Source organism: Anoplopoma fimbria, chromosome 9, assembly GCF_027596085.1.
Source record: "Anoplopoma fimbria isolate UVic2021 breed Golden Eagle Sablefish chromosome 9, Afim_UVic_2022, whole genome shotgun sequence".
Taxonomy (NCBI): Eukaryota; Metazoa; Chordata; class Actinopteri; order Perciformes; family Anoplopomatidae; genus Anoplopoma; species Anoplopoma fimbria.
Genome location: NC_072457.1, coordinates 5512007 through 5539066, shown reverse-complemented (window position 1 = coordinate 5539066; position 27060 = coordinate 5512007). Strand labels below are relative to the sequence as shown.

Below are 27060 nucleotides of genomic sequence, written 5' to 3'. Positions count from 1 at the left end.
TTCTGTTTGACTTTGGATGTTTTAACCCTGTAAGATCCATTCAGAGTTGAATCAACGTGGAAACATGCAAACTCTGATTTTTTTTTTTATTATTAAAAAACTAAAAATCCAGACTAATGTGCGGGAATTAAACATTGAGGACATTTTTGGGCCTCATTGTCTCCGTGCTGCATCAACTCTTTCACATTCATTCTGGATATAATAACTCTCCCGATCCCAAACATCAAAGTACACACAGTGTTTATAGGCTGCATGAAGGTGGGGACATTCTTTTCTTCAAAATAAATCCCACCGAACCGAATCACCAAACCTAAACCATTAACCACCAGCTGAAAGTCTGATACATAATGACCTTTAACGACCCTTAACAGCTTGCTACTTAGACAGAATTTTGATTTCATAGAGCATTGCTTTGATATGACATCATGCAGCGGTTAATTCTCAAACAGCTCCATCAGAAAAAACAACCTTAAAATATTGATTCAAAATCAATCTGTTCATTTCAATCACAGAGATATGTCTTCTCCTTGAACCCTTCCTTTTGATTGAAATGCGCAGAGAGCCAATAAGAGCGGAACCTTCAGAATCTCATGGATCCGAACATCTGAACAGACTTTGTGGACCACACCTCATGAGATGTGTCAAAGCCACCAAACGACCCCTTGGAAGCGATTTTCATCATCACAGTGCCAAAGTCCTGTTCAAAAACAACAACGTTAAAGCCATGTCTTATTATTGCCAAAATTATATGAAGGTCTCAACCCTCTTGAGGACCAAAGGTGCCGTCATGACCGTCATGACTCTTTCTACAGTGTTTGATCAAAGTAAAAATCAGCCTCATCTTCATATCAGTGCTGAAGCATTTCAGTCTGTAACATCTTGCAGAGCGATGCTACGGATGTCACAAAGTGCTTTTGTGTGATATCATCGACAACCACAGCTTCAAACTGCAGCCAGCAGCACGTCTGTCATCTGGAGGCTGAACAGGCTTGAGTTCGATTCCCGAGGACCGACTCCATGTCCAGTTTAGGAGAGGCTGTCCTTATCGGAATCCGGGGAAGGAGGCCGCGAGATCTCAAAGAAGGAGCCCGACGACTTCCTGGATTTGAGAATTCGCAGCATCTCAGCCAGCTGAGACTCCAGTGCTGCCATGCGAACGTTCAGAGAGCTGATGTCTCCTCTTAATTCTTGCTTCAGCTCCAGAAAAGAGGCCTGCATGCTCTGCTCCGGTATCGGACAGAAGGCCCTCTTCTCGTCGGACTGGACCGGGCTTTGCTCAAGAGGCGTTCGGGCGTCGCCCGCGTTGTCCAAACGGAGGTCGCTCTTTGTGATGCCACTGTCGCAGGAGTCTGTTTTCTTGAGGGACATCTCGTCCTGAGACTTAGTTCTATCGGGCAGCGTCTCCATGGACTCGGCCTTAGAGACGCTGCTCCAGGACTCGGCCTTCACGACAGTCTCCCTGAATCGGCCCCAGCCTTTAGCTTTAGCCGGCTCTGCTGATTTGCAGCCGATCGGGTTTCCGTTTTGGGTGGCGGGAGCGTGCAGCATGACTCGGCTGGAGGTCTTGGACGAAGAGGACGCGGTGGACGAGGTGGTGGGTGTGGCTGGGCTCTCCGTCACCATGACTATGCTGGTGGAGGCCAGGATCTTTGGACCTCTGGGCGTCTCCAGGGGAACGACACCTTTCTCCACATCAGGGGCGCTCTGTACGACCCGCTCAGTGGCGAGACGAGCCTCCCTCTGCTGCCGGAAACGCTGGAAAAGTTTTCGGACCGGATGATCCGGAGGAAGGTTCAGAGGAGCCTCGTTCTTGCGCTTCAACATCTCCTCCTCCTCCCGTTTCACGTCACTGATCTTCCGGAAGACGATCTGTAAGAAGACAGGAAACCAGAAGAAACAATCAGAACGGTTTCACTACGCTAAACAAATATCTTCATTTCATTCCTCCTAATCTCCTGCTATAAAGAATAAAAGACTCTGGCTACAGGATTTGTGTTGGATGCTGGACTTGTGTGACTTACAAGTGATGTGACTCAACATCCAAACAGTGCAAACAATGCATTAAACGGTTTGTGACCTGAAAGGTGATTCTTCTCTCCAAACCCCAGAATGGACACATATTCATTAAACAAATGTGTTGATTCAGAGAGGCATGGTTTATGCTCTGTTCAGATATCATGCTAATACAGCTTTTAATACACTATGAAGACTTGTTGGCCTGTTAGCGACCAGGGTAGCATTAGCTTGCTTGCCTTTGAATTGAAAGTTAAAAGCCAGTTAGCTTGCAGAGATACTAGCCCAGGCATGTTAGCAGTTAGTTCCACAACTATCCCTTTGAGAGGTCACTACGCCATCACCTCTAATTTATCACATCTTTTAAAAACATACAGCTGACGTAACAAGATTCGCACCAATAAATGTTTCCTGTGACGCACAAAGATTCAAACCAGATTCGAACCAGGAGCTCCCAACCCGTGAATCAAAACCGCGTGATCAACCGTGTCAAATGGAGCACTCACGTCTGGGAGTGTGTGGATTGACCATTTACTGCTACTGCTGTTAAACCAAGTCATTTATTATTAAAGAACCATCTCTTTGCTTTACAGAGTTCTGAGACGTTATCTGGAAGAAAAGAAAATCCTTTTTTGTCGAACGCTTTGATCCAAATGTCAGTGTAGAAAAGAAATAGATTGAGATCTTTAGCCAAAAGAAGCCGAGGCCACTTCTGACAAATAATAAAAAACTATGAACAATGTTTCTCCAGTTAACAAATAAGCAAAGGATTTACTGCAGCTAGATTCTTTGTTCTCTGTTGATTTCACTCAATCTAAAAGTCATAATTAAAACTTTCATATTTTAGGAGCTTCTGGGTGTTCCAGGGGTCATATTACCAAAACAACGAATGGCAACTCTACCAATACACATAAAAAGCTTGGACTTTTAAATGCATGTTATTCCCCATCTGTCCTGTCCTTTGTTTACTGTCGCTGTCAATCTAAAGGTGCTAATTACCCCCCAAAAATAATTGGCTTAACTATTAAAAACAATATATTATGAGAATATTCATAGTTATATGATAAAATGTCATAATGCTTGAGTGAAAAGTCCTGATATTATTGTAATAAAGCCAAATAATTACAAAAAAAAAAGGAAAATATCATGATTAGATTGGGTAGATTCAATTACAATCCATTTGGGCAAAACCCGAAGTATTTGACTACTTGAAACTTTGACCTGCTGACCAAAGACAGTAGGGTTCATCCTCTGGCGACCATGAATGTTTGGACCAAATTTGATGCCACTCCATTCAATAGCTGTTGAGATATTTCAATCTGGAACAAAGTGGTGGCTCAGTGGTCAACACACACAGGTCATAGGTTAAAAATAGTATGAAGGTTTTTGCCCATGTGGAGTTCTGTTAATCTTGAAACAAGAAACACTACTCTTATTTTTAGTAATGTAAACCCCTAGTATTCAATGGCTTGTAATTTAATCAACTGCCATAAACACAAATTAACGTTTTTAATCTTATTTTAAGACTTCTGGCAGCTGGACATCCTGACTTACTTTAAGAAATCTTATGAAGTGAAAATCTCCTATTTAGCTTGTTTCAAGGAAACTGAAGTATGAACACACTGTACCAACATCCACTCTTATATAACTATAAGTGTTCCTTCCAGATGTGAAATTCATGTTAAAGCCTAGCTGTGTGTTCAGATACACGACTTTTAACATCGTAGGACGGTCAGCTACGTGTGACCTTCTGACCTCTGCCGAGTCTGACCGGGACTTTATTCTGCAGCGACGGCGACGAGGCTTTCCCCACTTAGCGATGTCATCAGTATGTTAAAACCCCTGAGCCAATCGGGGGGAGCTCCTGACCTGCTGAAATTGGATTTAGCTCCGTCCACACGAGAGCACTCGAGGGTGATGAGAACAAAGAAACACAGAACGTGAGAGAACTGCTAATGTTCAACAACTGGTGCTCTGCTTCCTTCTGATACAAACAATAAATCACACTGCTGCTCCGGCCCTCTCTGTGCTGCATTCAAGTGTAAACAAACAGAAGTCTGCAGGGACTCCCAGTCTTACATGACTCAGTTATTAAAACGTTAAACAAGCAATAAATTATTATTTTGCCTGCTTGGTTTCAGCAGGAACAACTAGTAAACACAACAACAACAGCAGCAACAACAACATGTCATCAGTTTCTCAGTTGATATGTTGAACTTGTTTCCACCTCCAGCAGTAATGGAGCATTATGACCAATTCATTAGTGGTTCATGGGTGGTGTTTGTGCCCACATGATGAATTTAAGTCCAATATTCTCCAATATTCTTTTAGCTCCGTTTTTGGTCTCCATCATCTCCTGAGAGAATATCTGACTTTTTAGCTGCTAAATGCTCCACCTTTTTCACCAAATGGTCTCTAACTGTTATTATTTCCAAGTCACATCATTCTCACAGACATTTGTTCTTCCTGAATTTCCCCTCTGAGGATCAATGAAGGTATTTCATACATATTTATTATAAAAAAATATACACTGGCCTCTTTAAATGTCAAATAATGTTTTATATTTTACACACACATTATTTCTTCATAATTTCTCAAGAAGAAACTTCAATTTGAGATTAATTATAGGGAAAATGTTGAGAATGTTCTGTGACATTACAGCAGTAAAGCAGCATTTTTGGAAAATGTGCTCACTTGATACCACCCATGTATTTAATCTTAAAATGAGGCAGCAGGTTATTTTAGCACTTAACACTAATTAGGATGTTCTATCTCTTCTGTTTAATCTGTACAGAAACAACATGTTGTGGTGGTTTATGTGACATACTGAAGTCTCGTTTTGTTTTTGTTTTTGCAGTATGACATGCAGTGAAAGTCCTAGTGTGTAATTGAAGTGAGGTGCAGTTATACTTGTCACATCAAAAAGTCCCAGAGTCCCAGTGTCGCGCTTTAATAGCACTTTGAAAACATCTCTGACAGCTAAATCAATTCTTGGCTTTCCACAATGGGGTTCAAACAATTTGAACCAAACTAATGCTGCTCACAAAGGTTTCATCTGAAAATATCTTTCCCAAATTATTTGGTCCATTTAACCCTAAGAAGCATAAACGCAGTTAGTCTGGGGTTTAATTAAGTTAATTGTATTTCTTCAGCCTTCACGCAGAAAATGTTCAGCCAGTGTGGAGAAATAAATCCACTTGTTTCGCAGTAAAGTTGGTCAACTCATGACGTCTTATCCTTAAAAAAAAAAAGCTATATCTCGTGTAGCTCAACACTGGTGTGTCTGGAGACCAGAAATAAAGTCTGTCTGTGTTCTGCTCTCAGTATTTTTAAGAGCTTGTAAATGAATCTCTGTGGATTTTCCACATCAAATCATGATAACATCAGTAGTTGTTGAGATATTTTGTTGGACTGAGTCTTCGTCCTTCACGGCCGGAAACTATCGACGGTACACAGACCGCCAATGATTCCAATGACGAAGAAATTTGACTAGGTCTAGTGTGAAGGATTAAGTGCCATTTAGAGGTAAGATTAAACAAACTGAATACCCCTCTGCTCAGCCCTCCCTTAGCATGTTGGAAAACTACGGTGGCCTTGAGGTAACTAAAAAACGAGGAAAGCCCTCTCTATAGCCGGTGTTTGGTTTGTCTTTTCTGGGCTACTGTAGAAACATGTCTGACTCCGTGACGGGGATTTGCTCCCTACATAGATATAAAGGACTCAATCTAAGCTAACAAAACCACAATGATTTGTAGTTTCAGGTGATTATACTCTAATGAAAACATAGTTATGAATATTATATTCCATTTCTACCAATAAAGCCACTTAAATCCTACAAACTGTTCCTTTAATCTTTCTTTATTCCGAGGTTATAAGCAGCTAAAATTCTCCTTATTTTCTTGCTTCCACAGCAGTGGTACTTTTCTATAAAACCAGAATTGCAATTATGTCACCACATTAGCGGTTATTTTTTTTATTATTTAGTCTGAACCAGAGAGTAAAACCTTCTTGATTTAAATGGTATGAGGTCATATTATGTCTGAGTGTGCTGTGATGCAGCCCTCAGCTGTGGTTGGAGGCTTTTGGAGGTGAGAGCTGCCCTGGCAGGTCGTTTCTCTACACCAGCGTCATTATTGCACAGCCAAGCAGAACAGGACACGATGGCTTTCACATCGATTTACAGCAGAGAGAGAGAGAGAGAGAGAGAGAGAGAGAGAGAGAGAGAGACACAGAGAGTGAGAGAGAGAGAGAAGTATTTTATAGCCCGTCTTATATCAAACCCTCCTTGTTTGTTTTTCATCTGATTTCTTCCAAACAAAATAACTTTTTATTTGAAATATATTGGCTGAATAATTTGATCCATTTATGTTTCATTAAGAAGCTTAAACCCGTCCAAACATTAGTTTTCTTCAGCCTTCAGGATGAAAATATTCAGCCAGTGTGGAGGAATAGATCCACTTGTTTCTCTTCTTTTGAACTGTAGGATCATTGTGGAGGATGTAGTTTGTGGTGCTGTTGAACTGTACCGTGATATATAAACAAGTGTTAGCTAGGCGTACCTAATAAACTGACTGTGGTAATTGTTTATACATCTACATGTTGTCTGCCGTGTGGTCAGGCTGGTTGGTTTACAGTATGTGTTTTTAAATGATGCACCTGTTTTAATCCACAAATTTTTGTTTCATTTTTGTTCTATTCTTATTTCAGTTTATAAACCTATACTTATTTATCAATTTAACTTTTCTCTACGTTTCTGAATTTCTGTCATTGTGCTGCTGCGACAAATGAATTCCACCTATGGCGATCAATTAATGTTCTTAACTCATCTTATTTTAGTTTTTGCACTATTTTCTTAGTAGTCTGAAAGGTCGATAGAATGCAACTTTTCTTTCTTTCATTCTCTGTCTCTCTGATATCTGACATGTTACGAGTAAAATAAGTAGTTAAGTGTGATAAGAAAGCAGATGTGAGAGAGCGTTGGCCTCTCAGCTCTTATTAGGTGTTTTCACTTCCTACAAAAATAACAAAAAAGTTTTAGTCTGTGGTTTTAAAGCAAACGTTCGTTTCGGCTCAGTCAAATTTATCCAAATTTCCCCTCATATTTTTAGAAAATCAGTTGAACTAGAGCCTTTTTAATTCAGCTTGTATCATCTAAATATCGAAAAGCATTTCTTACATTAACCACTACTCTGTTTGTTCTGAGTCACGCAACATTTTTCTGTATTCTGTATTTAGACTGAAGGTCAGGTGTCTCTGCGAAAACAGGAAGTGAATTTACGTATGTCTGTAAATCTGCTGTCCGAGTTAATGGATCACTGATACAATCTGTAAAACAGTGCATTGATTATTGTTCGGATCAATAGAAGGTCTTATTAAATTGACCTTTCCGGGCTCAAGGACTTGTTAGCGTCTTCTGCTGATGATATCAGAGATGAAGAAGACGAGCCATAACGAGCAGAAGGCAAAGACAAAACAACAAAGAAAAATGAGCTCACCTCATTTGAGAAATTTGGGGTGAGCTCTAAAATATCCTCATATTTGGTTCAACTGTTTTCTTTTGTGTATAAATGTATAGGTTCCTGAAATAAAATAGCATTGTCATAATAATAATAATAATAATTAACGATAAAGCACTTGTCAACGCACGTGTTTATTCAAGCATAGCACAGCACAACGCTGTGCAGCGAGCATTAGGTGTTGTGTTTAGAGCAGCTGTTGGAAAAATGTTCTTGCTGTGTGTGAATAAAAACAACATTGTAGCGCATAATCATTTTTCTGTTTATCTATCAAACAGTCATTAAGGTGATTTACGTTTAAAGTCTGTGGCAACATGTTTCTCTTCAGCCTAACTGAGCTGAACTACACGGGTTGAACTGAGCAGAGTGTGTTTTCATCCGTTGAGGTGTGAACACGGCCGTCTGTCATCATCCGCCTCCACACTGTTTGGCTTAGACGACATCGCACCTACTCTGTGGAGGGCGACGCGCTGAGAACAAAAGCAGCTTATGTAAAGTCTTCAGAGTGGAAACCTGACGACAACAGAGGGACTCCAGCACCGAGCTGCAAGACGATACGAGGCCATGTGACTCAAACACCCCCTAGGCTCCGACACACACACATTCATGTTGTTTTTGTCCCTTTGGTCTGATTTTTAGCGGCATTTTGGTGTTTTTATTTGGTCATAGTTAAAAGTCTCTGATGTACAAAGAGTCCTAAACAAACAGACACGAGAGCTGCTGCTGATTTCTGCAGGCAACTCTTGAGGATTACCAGAACATACAGTACCAGTCAAAAGTTTGGACACACCTTCTCATTCAACTACTTTGAAGAATCTAAAATATAAAACATATTCTGGTTTGTTGAGCATTTGTTTGTTTACCACATAATTCCATATGTGTTCCTTCATAGTTTGGATGTCTTCAATATTAATCTACAATGTAGAAAAAAATGAAAATAAAAATAAAGAAAAACCATTGAATGAGAAGGTGTGTCCAAACGTTTGACTGGTACTGTAGATACACTAACATAGAAAAGTTTGTAATCTCCTGCCACAAAAGCTTATTACAGTCCTTCATCTAAGAGGACTACTCTTTCTTTCTGAATGGTCTTTCATGCCTTAAGGTTGTAGAAAGTCCTCTTTACAAACAGATGTTTGAAGGATTTGCTTTAAACACTGTACAAAAGTTCAACCAGACTGACAATTGAAGGAGCAGAAAGAGACAAAAGATCCCTCTGAGCAACAGCTGAATAAGAACAGAAGAAATCACCGCTCACTGGTGAAAGAAACGTGAAGCTTAACATCGAAATGTGTGCAGATTTAAATAGGAGAAGCTTCCTGTTTAAGAATCAAGTGTTTCGCAACAATGCAGCAAATAGCAAGATGACTTTAACGGGAAACTTGTTGCATCAAGTAAAGCTCTTCTTCAAACTTCACAATAGAAATAGAAGTTTGGGTTATCACTATTGGAATATCACTTGAACATACTATGGACAGACAAATCACAGTTATTATACTTCTTCAATCTAACACTGAGTAGACCGAAGAGTAGCCGTAAGATATATGGCTTCTCTTAATATTGAGAGAGCAATTGTGGTTCAATAATCAACGGTCACTGACGCTTGGAAAACAAATAAAAAAATCCAAGTTCCAACACTATTCTCCATTGTCTTGTAACACAGTGAGAACATCGACTAAATGGAAGTTTGAATCATTAATTTTGTTCTATTGGTGCAAAAACTGTGAAATGTAATAAATACATTTGGCCTCTAAATGATACAGTTTTAATCTCTGTTAAAAAAGTTATGAATGAAGGAAGGAGGGAGGATAAAAATAAATACAACAGCTGATTCCTGACTTTTCAACCGTAGTGTATATTTAAAAGATATAACATCTCTTTGTTAAATGAAGCCTGTGGAGTGATGAGGTGTGCGGACTCACTCTCTTCCTCAGGTTGTAGGTGAGCACCAGGTTCCTGGCGAAGTGGTTGGCGAAGGCGGCGTAAAACTCCAGCACTTTCTGCAGCGCGTCTCGTTTGATGATGTGAAGGTCGCAGTAGGTCAACGCTCGGACGTTAGCGCACGACTGCGCCAGCGTCATCTCCTTCCAGAACACGTCGCCGAACACGTCGCCTTTACCTGCAGAAACACAGACGGACAGGTGGGTTACGGATTGACTCATCTCTGCAACAGTTTAACAACAGATCTGAGGAGTCAAATATCATCCATGTGGACCTCTGAAATTTCTCCTGGAGAGTCATCATCTCCTCTACTGTACATCTGCAACATTAATACATATATATATGGTCCAAAACACCAAAATACAACTTAATGCAACTTTTATAGATGAGTTTTGGATCGTTGAGGGTAAAAGTACAGAATCAGGGTATTTCAGATTTCGGGAAACACATACAACATAATGAACATGTATATATACATTTTATAATAAACATTAGCATTGTTTACTTTTGTTGGGTCAGCTGAGAAAAAAAACAAAGAATGAAAAAATAGCAACTTTTACAGGCTGCAAAATGCTCATTCAACACTTCCTGTAGCTGTTTTTCAAAGTAAGAGACCTGTGCATGGCTTTAAATGTCATCATCAGACATTTGGTTTGACTTTCAACTTTTTTTTCTCACCAGATCACTTTTATACAGTGAAACTTTGAGCTTAATTTAAACACATGACATCTTTTTTGTAATCATTAAGTGTCCATGTACTCAAAATGTACGACCGTGCAGACTGAGCGTACATTTTGAGTACTTGTCCATGAACACATCTATGTTATGTGAACACCCAATGCAGCATTAACAGAACTGCATGTGCAGCTGATGTGGAGCTTACTGACCCTTTAGTGATGCTAGAACTATAAGAAAAAGAATCCACACACTGTTATGACACAAGCTTACTCAAAGTTTAACGTGTTTCGAGAAAAAAACCCAAATTTAAAGCAGATTGTATTTGGCAGAAGACACCCTCAGAAGTATTTTGAGTGCTGCTGTACAGTTCAGTGTCAGCTCTTTGGTCCTAACAGACTCCCGTTTTAGCTTTGTGCTAAATCACTCAGTCTGATGGACAGACATCAAATAAGATTCACACATGCAGCTGCAGAGTTGCTGCTGACAAACTCGGGATTATATCCGAGTCAAACGACATATGAAGCTGTTTTAAAGCTCTGCCATCGTCTCCTGCTTATAAGTTTATTAATGAAAGCAATGTGTCGAACAGACAGCAGATTTCTTCATAGCTTGTTTTTAGCCTTCAAGACAAATTGTGCTCGCAGTCCAGTGGGAGGTTTACAGATTTATAGGTTTACAGGTTTCCCCGTTTCAGGAATGTTTCTGTTATCATCAGTTTACTTAATCTAATTATGTTTCTTAACCCTCAAATAAACGCTAAGTTTAAGTATCTTGTGCATATATTTAGTATGGTTGTCACCATCCACTTTATTTTTTTGTGTGTGTAAAAAAATAAGATTGTATAGAAGTCTATTAGAAAATGACTCTACTTCTCTCTTGATTTATTCCCTCAGTAAACATTGTAAACATGAGTTTCAAGTCTTCAGCATGATGTTCATTTAGTAAATGATGGCCACCTTGTGATTGACAGGTCGCTGCCGCTATCAGAGCTATATACGCCGTCTCTATGTCACTCCTTCACATTCCAAATATGGTCACTTCCTTTCATTGGTTCCAAAAAGCCATGATAGCCATGGCTGTAATCCAAGATGGCGACGGCCAAAACGCCAAATTCCAGGTTTCAAAAACGGCATTAAACAAACCAATGGGTGATGTCACGATGACCACGTCCGCTTCTTATATATAGTCTATGTTTTAACTATGTGACCAGGAGTCATACTAAAAACAAGAAAAGTCTAAAAGTCTTAAGTCAAATATATTAACATAGAATGCTGCTCTTGAATTACCAAAGTGACACTTGGAGCAATTATATTAGATGAGGTGAATTAAAGTCGAAGGACATACAAGCAAGATAAATAACAATTGAACCTGTTGTAATGGAGATTCTTAGCAGCACTCCAGAGCACATAGATCAAGCAATTTAAGCTTTCAAGACTTTTGCTTAAAACAAGAACAAATACGTTTTTCATTTCCATATTTTGTCTAGAAATGAGCTTAACTAAGAATAATGAGAATTTGAAACACCGTGCTGTTTCTAGAAACCTCATTTGTATTAGAAACAGGTGAATTATAGTTTTAGGAGACTTTCAGGAGTGTCATTTTATGGCAGATATCAACATTTTACATATAATATTAAAAGTTAAAACGACTTGGTTTCTTTGGGAAACATGTGACAATTTATTTTTGAAGATGTTAAACTCTAGCAAGGGCTGCTTTGCCTGAAATCTATCCTCCGCTTCTAAAACCGTTTCTGTTAGAACAGATGTGTCTGTTTCTGCAGAGAATCATCAGACTGATTTCACAGTTCTTTTTTCTCAAACTCAAACCTCCGTCTCCTCTGACGTATAAACAGATAAATGACTACACGCACAGTCTGGTCAACTTTAATGACAGCGTCCGTCATTGTGACCCTCTGATGTGTCGTTATTAAGCCGTTTATTCACCAGAGGAGACGGAGGTTTTGTGTTTGTGGAAGATAACACAATGACGAACGCCGTCATTCATGACGAGTGTTGAGGTGAAACAAACATTCATCGGAGTGTAGTAGACCTTTGGTGCAGCTGCTTTCAGAAAACTAAATGTGAAAAGAGGAAGCGGAGCACATGGACTTGAAATAGTTCTTAATATGATGTGAAACTAGAGGCGGTGGAAAACGGCTCAGATGTGTTTCTGAGAGATCTGCAGGGAAAGTCTAAATATTTATCCAGAGGAACTGAAGGCGATTCAGTCTGCTGATAAAACCTCTCTTCTGGTAATTATCTGGAAGTCAAAGCAGATATTTAAAAAGGACAGAAATAAGTTGCTGAGAGGCCGTAAGGCTCACTTCCTCTCAGCATCTCAGTCTCGGCAGCTGGACCAGTGAGAGGGGAAAGTCCCATCAGCCGCAAGAGTTTTAATTCTGGCTTTCTGAGTGATAAAATATCTCCAAAATGTAACTACAGTGTCTACAGAAAGACTGGTTGTGACATCTAAATACAACGAAATATTATATTTCACTCATTGTTCCTTCTGTGTTTGTACCTGGTTTCAAATGTTAACTCTGTTAACCACTACAAACAAGTAACACAATAAAACTTAATTATTCTTTATTCCCATTTCTTTGACTACAGAAGTCTGTGGGGTAAAATACATGTTGGAATTATGTGCAAATGATGCAAAATCAAGAGGTTTTCCTGTTCTGCTGATATAGATGAAGGATCAGACTGTACGTTACTGCACAAGGCAAAACAACTTTTCCATCAGTGTATCTGTAAGGACTGCAACTAACGATTATTTCATTATCGATTAATATCAGACATTATAGGTGTTTGAAATTACAGTTTGTCAGCTTTAAAACCCTCCGATCAACACTTCTAAACCCAAAGATATTCAGTTTTTAGGACAAAAAAAGTCCTCTTGTTGCATCCGAGGAAGAAATCTGAGGATGTTTGGCATTTCTGTCTAAAAAAATACTAAAACTATTCATCAATTATCAAAATAATTTCTGCAAATTCTTTTTTAAATACTTTGAAACACTACATCAGAATAAAAAAAAACATTTCCACAAAGGGTTTTTTCCATCTTTCAGTCAGCTGTCAGAAAGCTAGAAGGCAGATTATGTTTCCAAGGTGAACTTTAACTCTGCTTTTCTCGGCTTATATGCTAAATCCCAATAGCATACTAACATACATATAAAATGAGTGTTGTTTCTTTGCAGACATGAATATTAGTATGTAAATTTTAGCCGATAAGCATCGGTGGAAAGTAGCAAAGTATATTTCCTCAGGTACTGTACTTGTCCTGCGTCCTGCTTCCCACATATTGAGACGATGTCCCTCATTTTGATTGGTTCTAGTTTTCAAAAGTCAAACCACTGCAGGACAAAATCTGGATTTTGTCTGACTGCTGCGAAAAAAGCCATCGGAGAAATCCCGCAGTCCGGCTGTTGACATCATCACAGGTCTGTGTTTGATGTCAACGTGATGTGGGTAGAGTGCAGGTTAACTTGTCATTGTCTTTGCTACGGCCGGTGGAAAAGACTGTGGGTCACCACAAGGTCACAAGCTATGAAGATTAAGGCAGAATATGATGGAAAACCAAAACAAATAAAATGCAGCTTCAAAAAAAGACTGAGAAACTACTAAACAAATAAACTCAGGGAAAACAGATATTTTTCAATTTCAAATGGAGGGGGATTTCAACTTAAAGCCTCACAGTGCATGGGAGTCTCAACCAAAGGGCAGAGCATAGAGATGTTACGAGCTAAGGAGAAAATAAATGTTTTATATCAACCTTTCAGACTACCTCTCAGCATTGGTAACAAGTCCCACATAAACATACTCTTTGTCCCACTTCTGGTTTGTTGGTATGTGGTCGACCTACATAAGGACAGATTTGAGGTACATGTACTTAACTTGCCTATTTCCATTTCATTTTACTTTCTATTCTACACCCCTAAATCTCAGAGGTAAATGTTGTACTTTGTACCGAGCTTCATTTATCAGATAACTTTAGTTACTTTCAGATTATAGATACAAATTAGAATCAGCTAATAAATTATGTTGTGAATACAATCATTTATTAAAAAGCATCTCCTTTTTCACTCGGCAGATTTGGAGGTTGCCGCCTGGTCCGAGATCACAAAACATAGCGTGTTAGCTTAGCTCGTTGTACAAAAAGACACTGTAAGGAGTTGTCGGTTATTTTGCTCTGGTATGTACATTACAAACAAGCCTGGTTTTTCGTTAGCCAAAATTAGCATCCCAATTATTATCACAGTAACTATAAATTATGGGATGCACCTTGCTAACCAACCTAAGAGATAAGATAAGATAAGATAAGATAGTCCTTATTAGTCCCAAAGCAGGGAAATTTGCAGGATTACAGCAGCAGAGAGGACAGTGCCAACAAGAGACATAGTAAAAAGCTAGATAAAAAAAAGTGTTATAAATGAATAAATAAGTAATAACACAGTAAAGAATAATAAAGTAAAAAACTTTCATCGTAACTGGAATACATAGTAACTAAAATATTATATAAACAGGAAGAATAATTTTAGTATTGCACAGTGGGAGTTTTTTTAGCTAGCTAGCTCAGGCGTAATCTTGTCACTTAGCGTTTGTCATGCTAACAGTAGCTGGCCCTGCAGAGACTCGCCATTTCCCAGCCTAACCCTCTTGTCCAAATATGGTCACTTCTAGCTCAAAAAATACAAGATGGCAAAGGACAAAATGCCAAATGTTGACTTTGTCCATTTTTATATACAGTTTGTGATAATTACTTGCGACAGTGTCACATGAGGTTAATGGATTTTTAATGGATGCTAATGTCAGTTCACCAAAATGTCAAAGTTATGCTAATTTTAGCGTGTTAGCTCTGACAGGAATTCATTAATTTCCTTAAAACTGAAATACGGATGAAAAGTCAGCGGCTCAGGAGGTGATTAGGTTTCTTTCATCCAAGTTTTTGATATTTTAAAACACACCGACAAAGAAACATCTTTAGAGCCTCACAGATGTTTTATGCAAACAGAAAGCCGAGTCTCTGCCTGAAAACCGACGGCAGAATAAATAGTATCTGTAACACGGAGCAGTCAAAGAGCTCAGAGGTTTTGTGAACACGCAGGGTGAATTGCATGACTCCGACAGCTGTTCGTTCAACTGTGCTCCGCCTTGACAGCTACCTCCATCATCTTTCATTTTGTTTGCTTCTCTCTCTCCCTCAATCACTTAAAAAAACAACAACAGGCAGCATGTTTCAGGTAGAAAGAAAACACTTCCTGTATAAAGCTGATGAGAGCCCTGGAGCATGATTCCTACGCACGCTGACAAAAATAGCAAAAACAGGTGTTTCCTACGGAGTCAGGTGGTGTCAGCGGGCAGCAAAACCAGATTCAATTCTGCATCTCACTTCCAGACTAAAAGACAATTTATTTTGATCCAGCTGAGGGTTTTTTTATAACTGTGTTTCTGATAAGAAGTGTCATATTTTTAGTGAAGACACCTTCACTGGCTGACAGACAATAAGACTTAAAACCTTCTGTTTTACGTGTTCAAACATTTTATACTACGCCATAAGGTTGGCCAGCAGGAACTGGTTGTCACTGTTGAATATTCTATATTGATATTAATATTCGATTTCGGAGTTTTCTAAAGTTTATGTTTCTAATATGTCTTTCAGGTCATCCAGTTTGAGAATTCACTAGTTTTCTCCATTTTATCTGGATGTAAATATGCATTTTTCTTTTGTCTGAAAAAGCAGTTGGATAAAACTTTGGAAACGAAAACTGAACATTTAGCTTTAAATTGGGTTTTTCGATAAACGTTACTATTCTAAAAGTGTTTAAAGATGAATCTATAATGACAAGAATTATCTTCTTGAGCACTGCTGATGCTTTGAGTACGACAACAACAGCTAATTAATTACTTTTGCACTTTATTTTTATAATCAAAATTTGCAGTGGCACACAGTTAGAAGATGTTTCTTTAGGAAATCTCATGAAAGCAAAAACATTTTTCAAGATGTTAAACTTTCCTTGACAATGTTTTTACCATGTTTTTTATAGAGTTCCAACATTTTCAGAAATTCATTGAGGAACCAAACTCACCTAAAATGGCCACCACCTCGTCGTCCTGGATGACCTCCAGCGACCCCGACACTACAAAGCAGAGGCTGTCTATGCTCTCTCCGGCGTGGAAGATGAGGTCGCCCGGCGCACTGTGGACGGTCTGGAACTCCATGGCGAGGGCTCGCAGGCAGCCATCACTGGCGAGCCGAAATGCCGGGTGTTCCTTGAACACTTTCCTGTTGAGGTGGACGCAAATATCCGCTCGCATGTCCTTCGGACAAATCTGCAGCACCTGCAGACAAAGGTGTCAAACCGAGGTCACAATGAGGTCTAACTAAAGTCAATCAAAGGGCCAACTGAGGTCAAAGTGAGGTCTAAACAAGGCATAAATGTATGTCAAACTGAGTTCAAACAGACAAGCCAGCAAAACAGTGCAATAGAAGAAACATTAAGAACAATCGTTAGGATAAAACTAAACAAAGAAACAAAATGAAATAACAAGAGACAATCAAATAAACGAACAAAATAAATAAAATTAATATAATCAAGTGAGTCTAACTAAAATCAAACCAAGGTCTAATTGAGGTCAAACTTAAGTGAAGCTCAGGTCTAACTGAAGTCAAACTGATGTCAAACCAAGGGCCGACAAAGGTCAAAGTGAGGTCAAACTGAAGTCAAACTGAAGTCTAATCGAGGTCTAACAGAGGTCAAACCGAGGTCTAGTCGAGGTCAAACTGAGGTCAAAACTCTGTCAGTCTTTCATGCTGTATGTTCAAAATCCCAATAACTGTATACAGGAAATTAAAAGACCAAATTACAAAGTCAGGTCACTTACAGAGTGTTATTATTACTGAAAAGCAAAAGGTCAACAGAGTTTTAGGTGCAAACAATGTAACAGTCCCTGGTTCGAGTCCTGTCGACATCCTCTCTCTAATATACGCTCTCCAATAAAGACCAAGAAAAAGCTAAACCAACACAGTGAGACAGTGACATCACATCTGCATGTCTGTGGCTTCACTGTGAATCACCTGAACAGGCGATGAAGGGTTACCTTGTCAGTGTCGATGCCTCTGGACATGGACCAGGTGGACACGATGTAGTCCATCACCCGCTCACTGAGGCCTTTGGGGACCTGGTACAGTTTGAGGAAGTCCCTCACGCTGTTGAGCATCTCGTGGTAGCGGTTGGTGTTGGCGTACATCTGCTGGAAGATGGTGGTGACGTTACCGAAGATGGTTGCGTAGAGCAGCGCTGTGTACAAGAGAAAAAAAGAACATTTAGTATTTGTTTTATCTACAAGACAGGACATATTAAGGCTCCAATTCTTTTACAGATTACACATACAAAGTGATCCCATTTGACATGCTTTTAATTTGTAATTAGTTTTGCGTCATTTCAAGTAAAAAAAATCCACATTTTTCAAATGAAGTGCTGTCTAATGCTCATTTATGAGATGGGAAATGGACTCATTAGGCATATGCTTTCATGGCCAGTGAAGGACTGTTTTGCATTTTCAATAAACTGTTCTGACAGCGTGTACTCTTTTGAAAAATGATGTATTGAGGATAATTTCCTTACTTTTTACCTGTTAGTGGCCTAACTGCATCTCTTTATAAGTTCCACATCAAAGACAATAAAATCAAAAACAGGGTTTTGAAAAGTAAATTGCAAAGCTCTACATGTTTAGTTTACTGGATGTATTAGCAGTGTTTGAGGTTCTCAAACAGTCACAAACATAAAAAAATCAATCACATCATTTAAAACCAAGCAAATGACCAACCTGTATTGTAAAAATTAATCAACATAAGGAAACATTTATACTGAACATATCGCAATAAAATCCTTCCTTACAAACTCTAGTCTTCAGGTTTTGATTATGTTGAACTCAACTGAAGTTGGTCCCAGTCTCATATTACAGAGGAAACTGTTGTGGCTGATGGTGCTGAGTCATTCGTGCCTATGAGCCAAACAAATCTACAAGCTCATGTTTTTATTCTCTCTGGCAGTCGGGTCTGGTTCCTTCTCCACTTTGGAGAGTTTCCAGCAGGCCGAGATTTCCTGGGCCAATCACAGTTTATCTAATATGGAGCGTTTTTGAGACGAAAACCCTTAAAGAGGAGCGACAACCAAGATGGCTGCTGTCAAGCCCCCTTACCATCAGTAATGGAGTGCCACGGGGGTCCACTCTTGGTCCATTACGGGATATTAAAAACAAATCTTCCTAATCAGGTCTTCAATGTCCAATTTTTTTATGCAGATGATATAGTTGTATATGCCTCAGGCTCTGACTCATCTACATCTTCCAATCATCACTTCTTTATTATGGACTTGATTTATCTGCCGCTAAACTTTAAACGGTACTCATATTGCTGTTTTTGAATCCTACAAATACTGAAGAACATTATTTGTCAGCTGAATGTCGTATAAGATTCGTATTTAACATTTGACCCAAATATGAAGAATCAAATAAGGATTTATGTTTATTATTAAAGGCTGATGATGATTTAGATATTCAGATACAATCATGATATATTTCTGGAAATCTCTACAGTTAGAGGTGCCAGACTCACTCACATCTATTCTCATTTAAATCTTGTAACTACACAAACCAATAGCTGTCTAACCTTTAGATATCCTATACAAAGTAATCTTGGCAGAACTGTAGATTCAAGTCATTCCCATTTTTAAGGGAATGAATTGCCCTCAACCTATCATTTTATACCGTTACTGGTGTAAACAACAACAATTCCTCGACTCATGCAGCATTGAAGGGCTTTGACATTTAAATAGCTGTGACCAATGCAGCATTCAAGTTGAATTGCTGCCAAAATTGTGATGGTTTCTAAGACTTGTATTGCCCGTCTTTGATATTCGCTCCTATTCTTCCTCTAGCATCAGCTTGTGGTGAAAGAGTGATAACTGTCTGTGCAACAGTCCATTGAAAAAAATAGTTTTGTGGATGAAACAAATATTGTTGTAACTTGAATCCCTTCAGCCTTGAAATACTTTTTCATTTCTCAGTCTGAGAGGCGCCATGATTGGTCAGATGTGTCTCTGTGTCTATTGACAGATTAACTGTTGGCGTTTCAGCTCATCAATACAAACTGCTGCAGTCCATCCCTGACTCAGCTCCCCCTCTCTCACAGTCCTGTCAGCAGTACGGACATCCGGGGTCACCGGATCAATACCGACCCCGTCCACCAGCAGCAGAAACCTGCCGTCATCCACTGTTAACACCACGACAGCAGTTCAGACCGAAAGTGTCAGAATCACAACATAGGACTCTCTGAGACCTTCATAAAAAGGTCACGGTTCAGCCTCAACAGATTGGTGGCGCCGAGCTGAACGCTGAAACCGCAGCAGCATGTCCAGAACCAGAGCCAGGTCCAGAACCAGAGCCAGGTCCGACAGTTCACCACTGAGAGGCTGCACACGGAGAGCCGAGGCGTTTGTGTTACAAAAAACAACAACATTTAAACCCAATGAAGATCCTCCTCACATCTAAACAACACTTTAAACCTCAGTAATCTCTATTTACTGACATGTATCAGGTACAAAAAAGCAAACAGCACACATACTAATAATCACACTTAAACAACAATTAAACCAAATAAATAAAAAATATTCATAAACAAACTTAAACAATCCAATATACAATATTTTTCTTGAACTGGCCTTAATAAACACCACTAATTTAGCTTCCCTTGCTTATTTGATTTGCAAAATATACAAGTTGTTGAATGTTCGTTATTATCTTTATCCAAATTGTATCACTGAACAGCTGTCCAGTTCCATTATCTTGTCAACTTTTTCCTTGATCAGAAAGTTTGTCATTTAAATCATCAATTTTCAAGATTTTATTGTTACAAAGTTCTTGTACTGGTGCTTGAGTTTGGACATCATTGGACAGAATTATGATCTTTATAAAACAATATTTTATTTCTCAAAGTATGGATTCAAAACAGAAAGTATTTTGTATCCTTTGTGCATTTGCTTTGGGTTGGACTAAGTGAAAAGCGTTTGAAACTGTTTGCACGAGTCCTTGTTTCCCACAGACCTCGAGAGGAGGGTTCACATAAGGACACGCCATAGAGCCGCAACAGACACATTTATGGGCTGTTTGGCAGGTTGAAATGAACCAGAATCTTCCTTTTATATAAAATAAAGAAAATATGAACACAGCGGGTTCAATCTAATAGGAACCAGAAGGATCTCAGCAGATAAAGCTTCTTATGGAAACAAATAAACACGTTATCTCCTGCAGTTAATCAAAGTTAATCATTAATTATACTAATGATATTAATAAATCGTCTTGTGTCTTCACAGAGGGGTTTGGTCCGGTCTCTCTGAAAGCAGATGGAGGACGCTCGGGGAAAAGAAAATGGACCAGCTATTTCTGTCCTTCCTCTCAGATCCCGTCCTGATGTCACGCTAAGCATTACGACGCTCACACTTGCTATGCTAATGACCCAAACTCTCATCCTGGATCCGGGATGCTGGCTGTCATAGCAACCGCTTTCCATCATCCTCCAGCAGCTCTCAGCCACATAGTGGGCCGAGGGGGGTTAATCCAATACCCAGTACAACTCCTTCAGTGTTCCTCGTGAATCTGAATAAATAGGAAACCAAAAAGGTTTACCCAGACCGCAATGCTCCTTTAGCACAGTCTCAGAGCAGTTCTTCTACATAAGCCCCAAAGGGACAAACTGTCTCTGCACATACTCTACAAACAGGAAGTCAAACTGGGTCAGAAGTTTACTTTCACTGGACACTCTGTGACTTCCTAATTTAATTTAAATAATTAAATCCTACATGCTGTGTCATTTACAAATCAGTAGATGTACAGAAGGTAAAACAAGTTATCTTTCAGTTGTTCTGTTTGCAGTCAGATACGAGTGGAGCTGGTTGGAGGTGATGATGGATGATGAAGGTGGAGAGGTGAGTGAGAGGCAGACTAATAGACTGTAGAGCTGATTTGACACGAAGACGACGGCAGCTTCCGATGAAGGAGACAAATTGTCAACATTTAAAGCTCTCCCAATGAGGAAAAGCTTTTACCTGCAGGTGTTCTGGGAAACCTCCACAAACTGCCCGTCTGCACTTAGGAACTGTCTGTCTGCCTCTACTGTTAGAAAAGTCTTTGCTCCTGTTACACTGTCTACTGTAGAAACTGTCCTCTACTGTTAGAAACTGTCTGTCTGCCTCTACTGTTAGAAACTGTCTGTCTGCTGTTAGAAACTGTCTGTCTGCCTCTACTGTTAGACACCGTCAGTGCTTCTACTGTAAGAAACATCAGTCTGCCTCTACTGTAAGAAACAGTCTTTCAGTCTTTCTGCCTCTACTGTTAGAAACTGCCTGTCTGCCCTCACTATAAGAGACTGTCTGCCTGCTCTTCACAACTGTCCGTCTGCCTCTACTGTTCGTAACTGTCTGTCTGCCTCTACTGTTACAACCTGTCTGTCTGCCTCTACTGTCTGTCTGTTGCTGCCTCTACTGTTAGAAACTGTCTGTCTGCCTCTACTGTTAGAAACTGTCTATCTGCCTCTACTGTTAGAAACTGTCTGTCTACTCTTCAAACTGTCTGCCTTCACGGTTAGAGATTGCCTCTCTACCTCTACTGTTAGAAACTGTCTACCTTTAGAGATGTAAACTGTCTTCCTCTACTACTAATAAAAGTAATAATTGCCAATAATTCTCTGGTACCAGCTTCTGAAATGAGGGGATTAGCAGTTTTTATATTAGATTAGATTAATTTTGCTATTCCCCAGAGGGAGAACTAGTTTGGTCTTCAACAAAAGAAGTTAGACTCGTTAAAGACATTCTACAACAAACAAAAAACAAATAAATAATAGTAAAATAAATATCTTTGGGTTTTGGATTAATTTAACAAGATATTTAAAGATGTAACATTGGACTCCAAGAAGTTGTTACTGGTATATTTTCACTATTTTTGACTAAACGATTCATCTACTCATTGAAAAATAATCAGACTCACTGACAATGAAAATAATAAGTGACTGTCCATCTTCCATTACGGTTTCTGTAGTGACATCACAGGTGTAATTATTTTATAATATAATCTCCTCGCTCACAAAGCCCTCCGTAAACAGGCCCTTCCTATCTCACCGACCTGCTCCACCACCACACTCCCTCCTGCAGCCTCCGCTCCTCTGATGCCAGCCTCCTGTCTCCATCACTCAGGACCAAACACCAGACCGGTGGCGACAGGCTCTTCTCCATAGCTGCACCCTCTCTCTTCCCAAAAACATCAGAGACTGCATCAATCTGTCCACATTCAAATCCAAAATCACCCTTTTTAGAAATGCCTTTAATGTCCAAATAATGTTGTGTGTTTTATATATGATGTTGTTTTATTCTATATTTATTTTGTTATGGAAAGTGTCAATGTAAAGAACTTTATAAATGCCATGTATTGTTATTTTTAAATTATTTTATTTTATTATGTTTTATTATATTTTATTTGATAAAATTAGATTTTACTACATTATATTTCATACAATTTAATTAGAATTTATTTTATTTAAAATAATAATAATAATTAATATTATTTTTAAAGCAGTTTAACAACTGAAAAATGTATTTGCAAGTTTGCTGGGGAAGAATGCAAAACAAAACGCTGCCTTTCTTCCCGCAAGGCCTCGTTCGTTCTTAAGAGACTAAACAGCAGTGGATCTAAAAACGTACAGTTTGTTTCCTGAAGGTAGCGCTAAAGAGAAAATCATGGGTTCAAATAAAATCTAAAGCGTTCATCCTCAGGAGAGCAGGAACGTGATCAGGACATCTCATGGAAAGCAACTGATTGGATTATAAAATGTTTTTCATGCAAAATTGAAATTTTGGCTGAAGGTATATAAAGTATAAAAAGTTAGTCCTCTGGGGATCCTGAAGATCATCAGTAAATGTATTATAATAATAATAATGGATTTCATTTATATAGCACACTTTAAAATACAATGAAATCTCAAGGTGCTGACCAGCAATTTTTGAGGGATTTCTTGATGTTTCTTGTGATGGTGGCTCGAAAGTGGTTAGAGTATCCAAAACCATCAGGGTCCATCTTCTGAGGACTATGAATATTTATATCAAGTTTCATTGCTTTAGTAGTTAACTGCTGCAAAAATCTTGTTTTGGTCCAAAGTGGTGGACGGACGGACAAATGTAACCGTCCACTCAGCTAGCAGGACAGAGATAAAGTAGGCAGGCCTTAAAAAACGGTAGAAAAAGTGAATTTTGTATCTATAGAGATAATTTGGGGGTTTCCCCATTAACATTTGATTGAGGTGTATGAGGAGCCTCATTATTCTCAGTAAATGGAGTGATCCTCATTGACTTTTTTCTCTACTGCCGCTGATAAAGCCGTTGGCAGCTGACGTTACCACACGGCTCAGGCTCACATTAATGCCTGATATAACTGTGCAGAGCTGCAGGATCGGTCACCTCCATGCTCTCGGGCTGAATCGGGCTTCCTGCTGAGCAGCTGGATTGGTGCAAACTGCAGCAGACAGCGGGGAGGACGTGAGTCCAGCTGATCCGACAGTACAGTTAATATTTCAGTGTGGAACTCCACCACGGCAGAGCGCACCGTGTCAGGACTCATCACATCGACATCACCGAGGAAACAACTGCTCCCGCCGAGGCCGTCCGTCTGTCTGTCTGTCTGTCTGTCTGTCTGTCTGTCTGTCTGTATCGCAGCAGACAGGTTTATCTAAATCTGTAAAACGCTGACGAGCTTCACTCAATCTGCAGAGAGCGGCTTGACACTTTAATAACATAATATACCTGCTTTAACATACTCTTATTTGTTTACTTTTTAACCATATTTTATAACATATTTTCATATTCCTATTTTTAAATGATGTCTTTAGTTTTGCACTGTGTTTTGTTATTTACTGTACGCACAAATTAATCACCTAGCCAAATTCCTCGTATGTGTAACGTACTTGGCAATAAACATCTTCCGATTCTGATTCTGGCTGTAGACGACCATTGTCTCTGCAGCACCTCAAGTTAATACTAAGGAGGGGATGAAATGTTGGATAATGTTGGCTTTGGCAGGTAAAAAAAAACAAGGTAACCTGCCACTATGGCAGATAGTTTTTTATAATTAGAAATATGAGTGAAGTGAAAGTGGTCATGGATTAAGGTTATATGTCATATTTCTATCGTCTGGTACAACTGACTCAGGGTTTACAGGCCTAAAGCGTTCAGCATAGATTTCAAAAGTGTCAGGAAAAGTAATTTTATATTAGACTTGGATACTGAGCATGTACACCAGGAGATTCTCCAGGAGAGACCAGCATCAGCGAACAGTAAAGGTCGAAACAATAAAGTAAAAAAACACCAATCAACATGAAATAAAAGTCAAAGCTCTGAAAGGCCTCTGCAGCCGTTTGCACACCTCTGCATGAGAGGCAGCAGACTTTGTCAGGTGTCAGGAGTGGATTAAACCGAGTCAGCTCTGATGTGAAATGCGAACGTTAACAATGTCCAGCTAAAAAGCTTACGACCTATTATGCTTAACAACAGCTTCTTCCTTTACTTCCACAGAGTCATATTTACATCCCAGCCCTGGATGATGATACTTTATCAGAGTTTAGGTCAACATTAATTGCTCTGTCCTTCTTTATCATCATGATATCAGTTGTTCCCCCTCCTCCTCCCCATCATTCTATCAGCCTCATCATCCATCACCACCGACAGTGTCTGGACTCCAACGGGGGGAGTCTTGCTGTTGCTCAGGGCAGATCCCTCCATCACAAATCTCCCTCTAGAGTCCAAGACTGTATCATTACATATCATCTGTTAACAATAAACAATTATCTTTCTTTATCTGACTTGTCTCTCCTGATAGAACTGGATTTGACGACGAAAACAGCCAACGTTACAAAAGAAACAGTAACATTTTCCAAACACACTATAGTACATACAGTTTAAAATATATATAGCAGACAAACTGGGTGATATTAGTATGAAACAACAAGAACTGGGACTATCTATGAAATCTAGGACCCATTGTTTCTAAAATTAAACAAGTAAATCGGCTTCTGTTATAGTTGTAATCTGCATCTGTGCTGCACAAGACTATTATCTTGAATAGTGAAATAAATTGGTAAAAAATCTGTCTGATGATGTGCAATCCAAACTCACAGAGTGACGTCATGGTTCCTCACCTGACTGGAGTTTAATTTCACACATCAGGATAAAATGAAGATGTCTAGCTGGTGTGTTTGTGTATCCGTGTGACGATCCCAAAACATGCCTCATACTACAGGATGCAGATGGAGCAGACAGATGGAGCAAGGCAAACAGAGATTCTGCTCTTTAAAAAACAGGGAAAACAAATCAATCTGCGCCATAAATGTGTTCTGATGCTTTTAGAGGTGATCTGAGTAGTACTGGTGGTTGCAGTTTATGAGAGAGAGCAGAAGTGGTTGAGAGAGCAAGAGGGTGAATGTAGAGAGGGAGCAGCATTAACAGGAATAAATCAATGAGTCAGAGAAATAAAATGTTATTTTCTGATTGTTTTTCGTTCTAAAGCAAAATCAAAAAACACCCACAGCTCTGCAGAAGCCGTGCCGCAATGCCGGATTTGGAATAAATGCAGCCAAAGATCAGGCTTTATTCTGTCTGCTGTGGCCTCTCTGCTCCATGTGTTGACGTCCAGAAAGATATCGAACACAGCAAAATAAGAAGAAAAGAGAAAAATGCAGGCAGAGGGAAGCGTCTCTCGCAGACAGACGATCCAATCAGCTTCAAAAGTAATGAAGAGAGAGTTACATTACATTACAGTCATTTAGCAGACGCTTTTATCCAAAGCGACTTACAGTCAGTAGTATATTACATATCATTCACCCATTCACACACTGATGACAGGCTACCATGCAAGGTGCCACCATCAGACTCTAACTAACACTCATACAACATCCAGTCCACACCGATGGCAAGCCTTCGGGAGCAACTTGGGGTTAAGTGTCTTGCCCAAGGACACATCGACTGCCGAAGCCGGGTATCGAACCACCGACCTCTGATTGGAGAACCACCTTGCTCTCCACTATGCCACAGCCGCCCCGAGTTAGAAATAAGAGCAGGGTGATGTGTTGGCGTTGCTTCGGGTACGGGAATGGAAAGGGAAGCATCACCCAGATTCTTCCTTGTCACTTCCTGTAAGTCGCTTTGGATAAAAGCGTCTGCTAAATGACTGTAATGTCATGTAATGTTCCAATCAGTGGGATGAGAAAAAAAGTTTCTGTTTCATAATAGATGCTTTTCAGTTTTACAGTCTTTTGAGACACGTTGCCTCAGTGTTTAGTGTAATACAGTGTTTAAAATGTTCCTTATTTTATAATGAAGATAGTTTATCAAAGTTGCCAGTGGGTAAAATGTTTCCTCAGTCCGCAGCCGGATGATTTCTTAAAAACACTATCATTACTGTCTGTTCAAAATAAATGAAAAGAATACCCTTATGCATTTGGTTTTATTCCACTGTACTGAGCTCACACAGAACTGTGACTGCTGTGTACGAATGCACCCCCTAGTTATACACTTAAATGTCTAATATTTCAATAAAAAAAAAATCCCCAACATTTGAAAGGTAGTTAAAAATCTGATCTGACAGTGTGAGGTTTTTTTTTTATCTGAGCTGTAAATCTGAGTCACTGGGTGTCGGAGGACTGAGTCAACCATCAATAAATTATTGACAGACCGGTCAGACTATTACGTTTCCTCTCCTCCTGTTTATGTACAGAGGGATTGTGGGGGAGTGACGTTCAATTTGCAGAGGAAAGATGGACGGAGGACGCAGTCCCTGACGTCTGGAGGTCGAACGAGGTCATTCATGTAAACTTA

The 27060-nt window shown here is 39.4% G+C and overlaps 1 protein-coding gene across 2 annotated transcripts in view; it reads right to left on the bottom strand.

The window, feature by feature from the left end:
• Positions 1-990: 990 nt before the first annotated feature.
• kcnh1b (potassium voltage-gated channel, subfamily H (eag-related), member 1b) overlaps positions 991-27060 on the bottom strand; it is a 52272-nt gene continuing 26202 nt past the window's right edge. For both annotated transcript variants that reach the window (XM_054604070.1, XM_054604071.1), the window contains 4 exons: positions 17246-17445; positions 16234-16486; positions 9452-9648; positions 991-1869 (listed from right to left, as the gene is read on the bottom strand). In XM_054604070.1, coding sequence (XP_054460045.1) covers positions 1027-1869; positions 9452-9648; positions 16234-16486; positions 17246-17445 — 1493 coding nt within the window. In that variant the 3' untranslated portion in view covers positions 991-1026. The remainder of the gene's footprint in view (positions 1870-9451; positions 9649-16233; positions 16487-17245; positions 17446-27060) is intronic.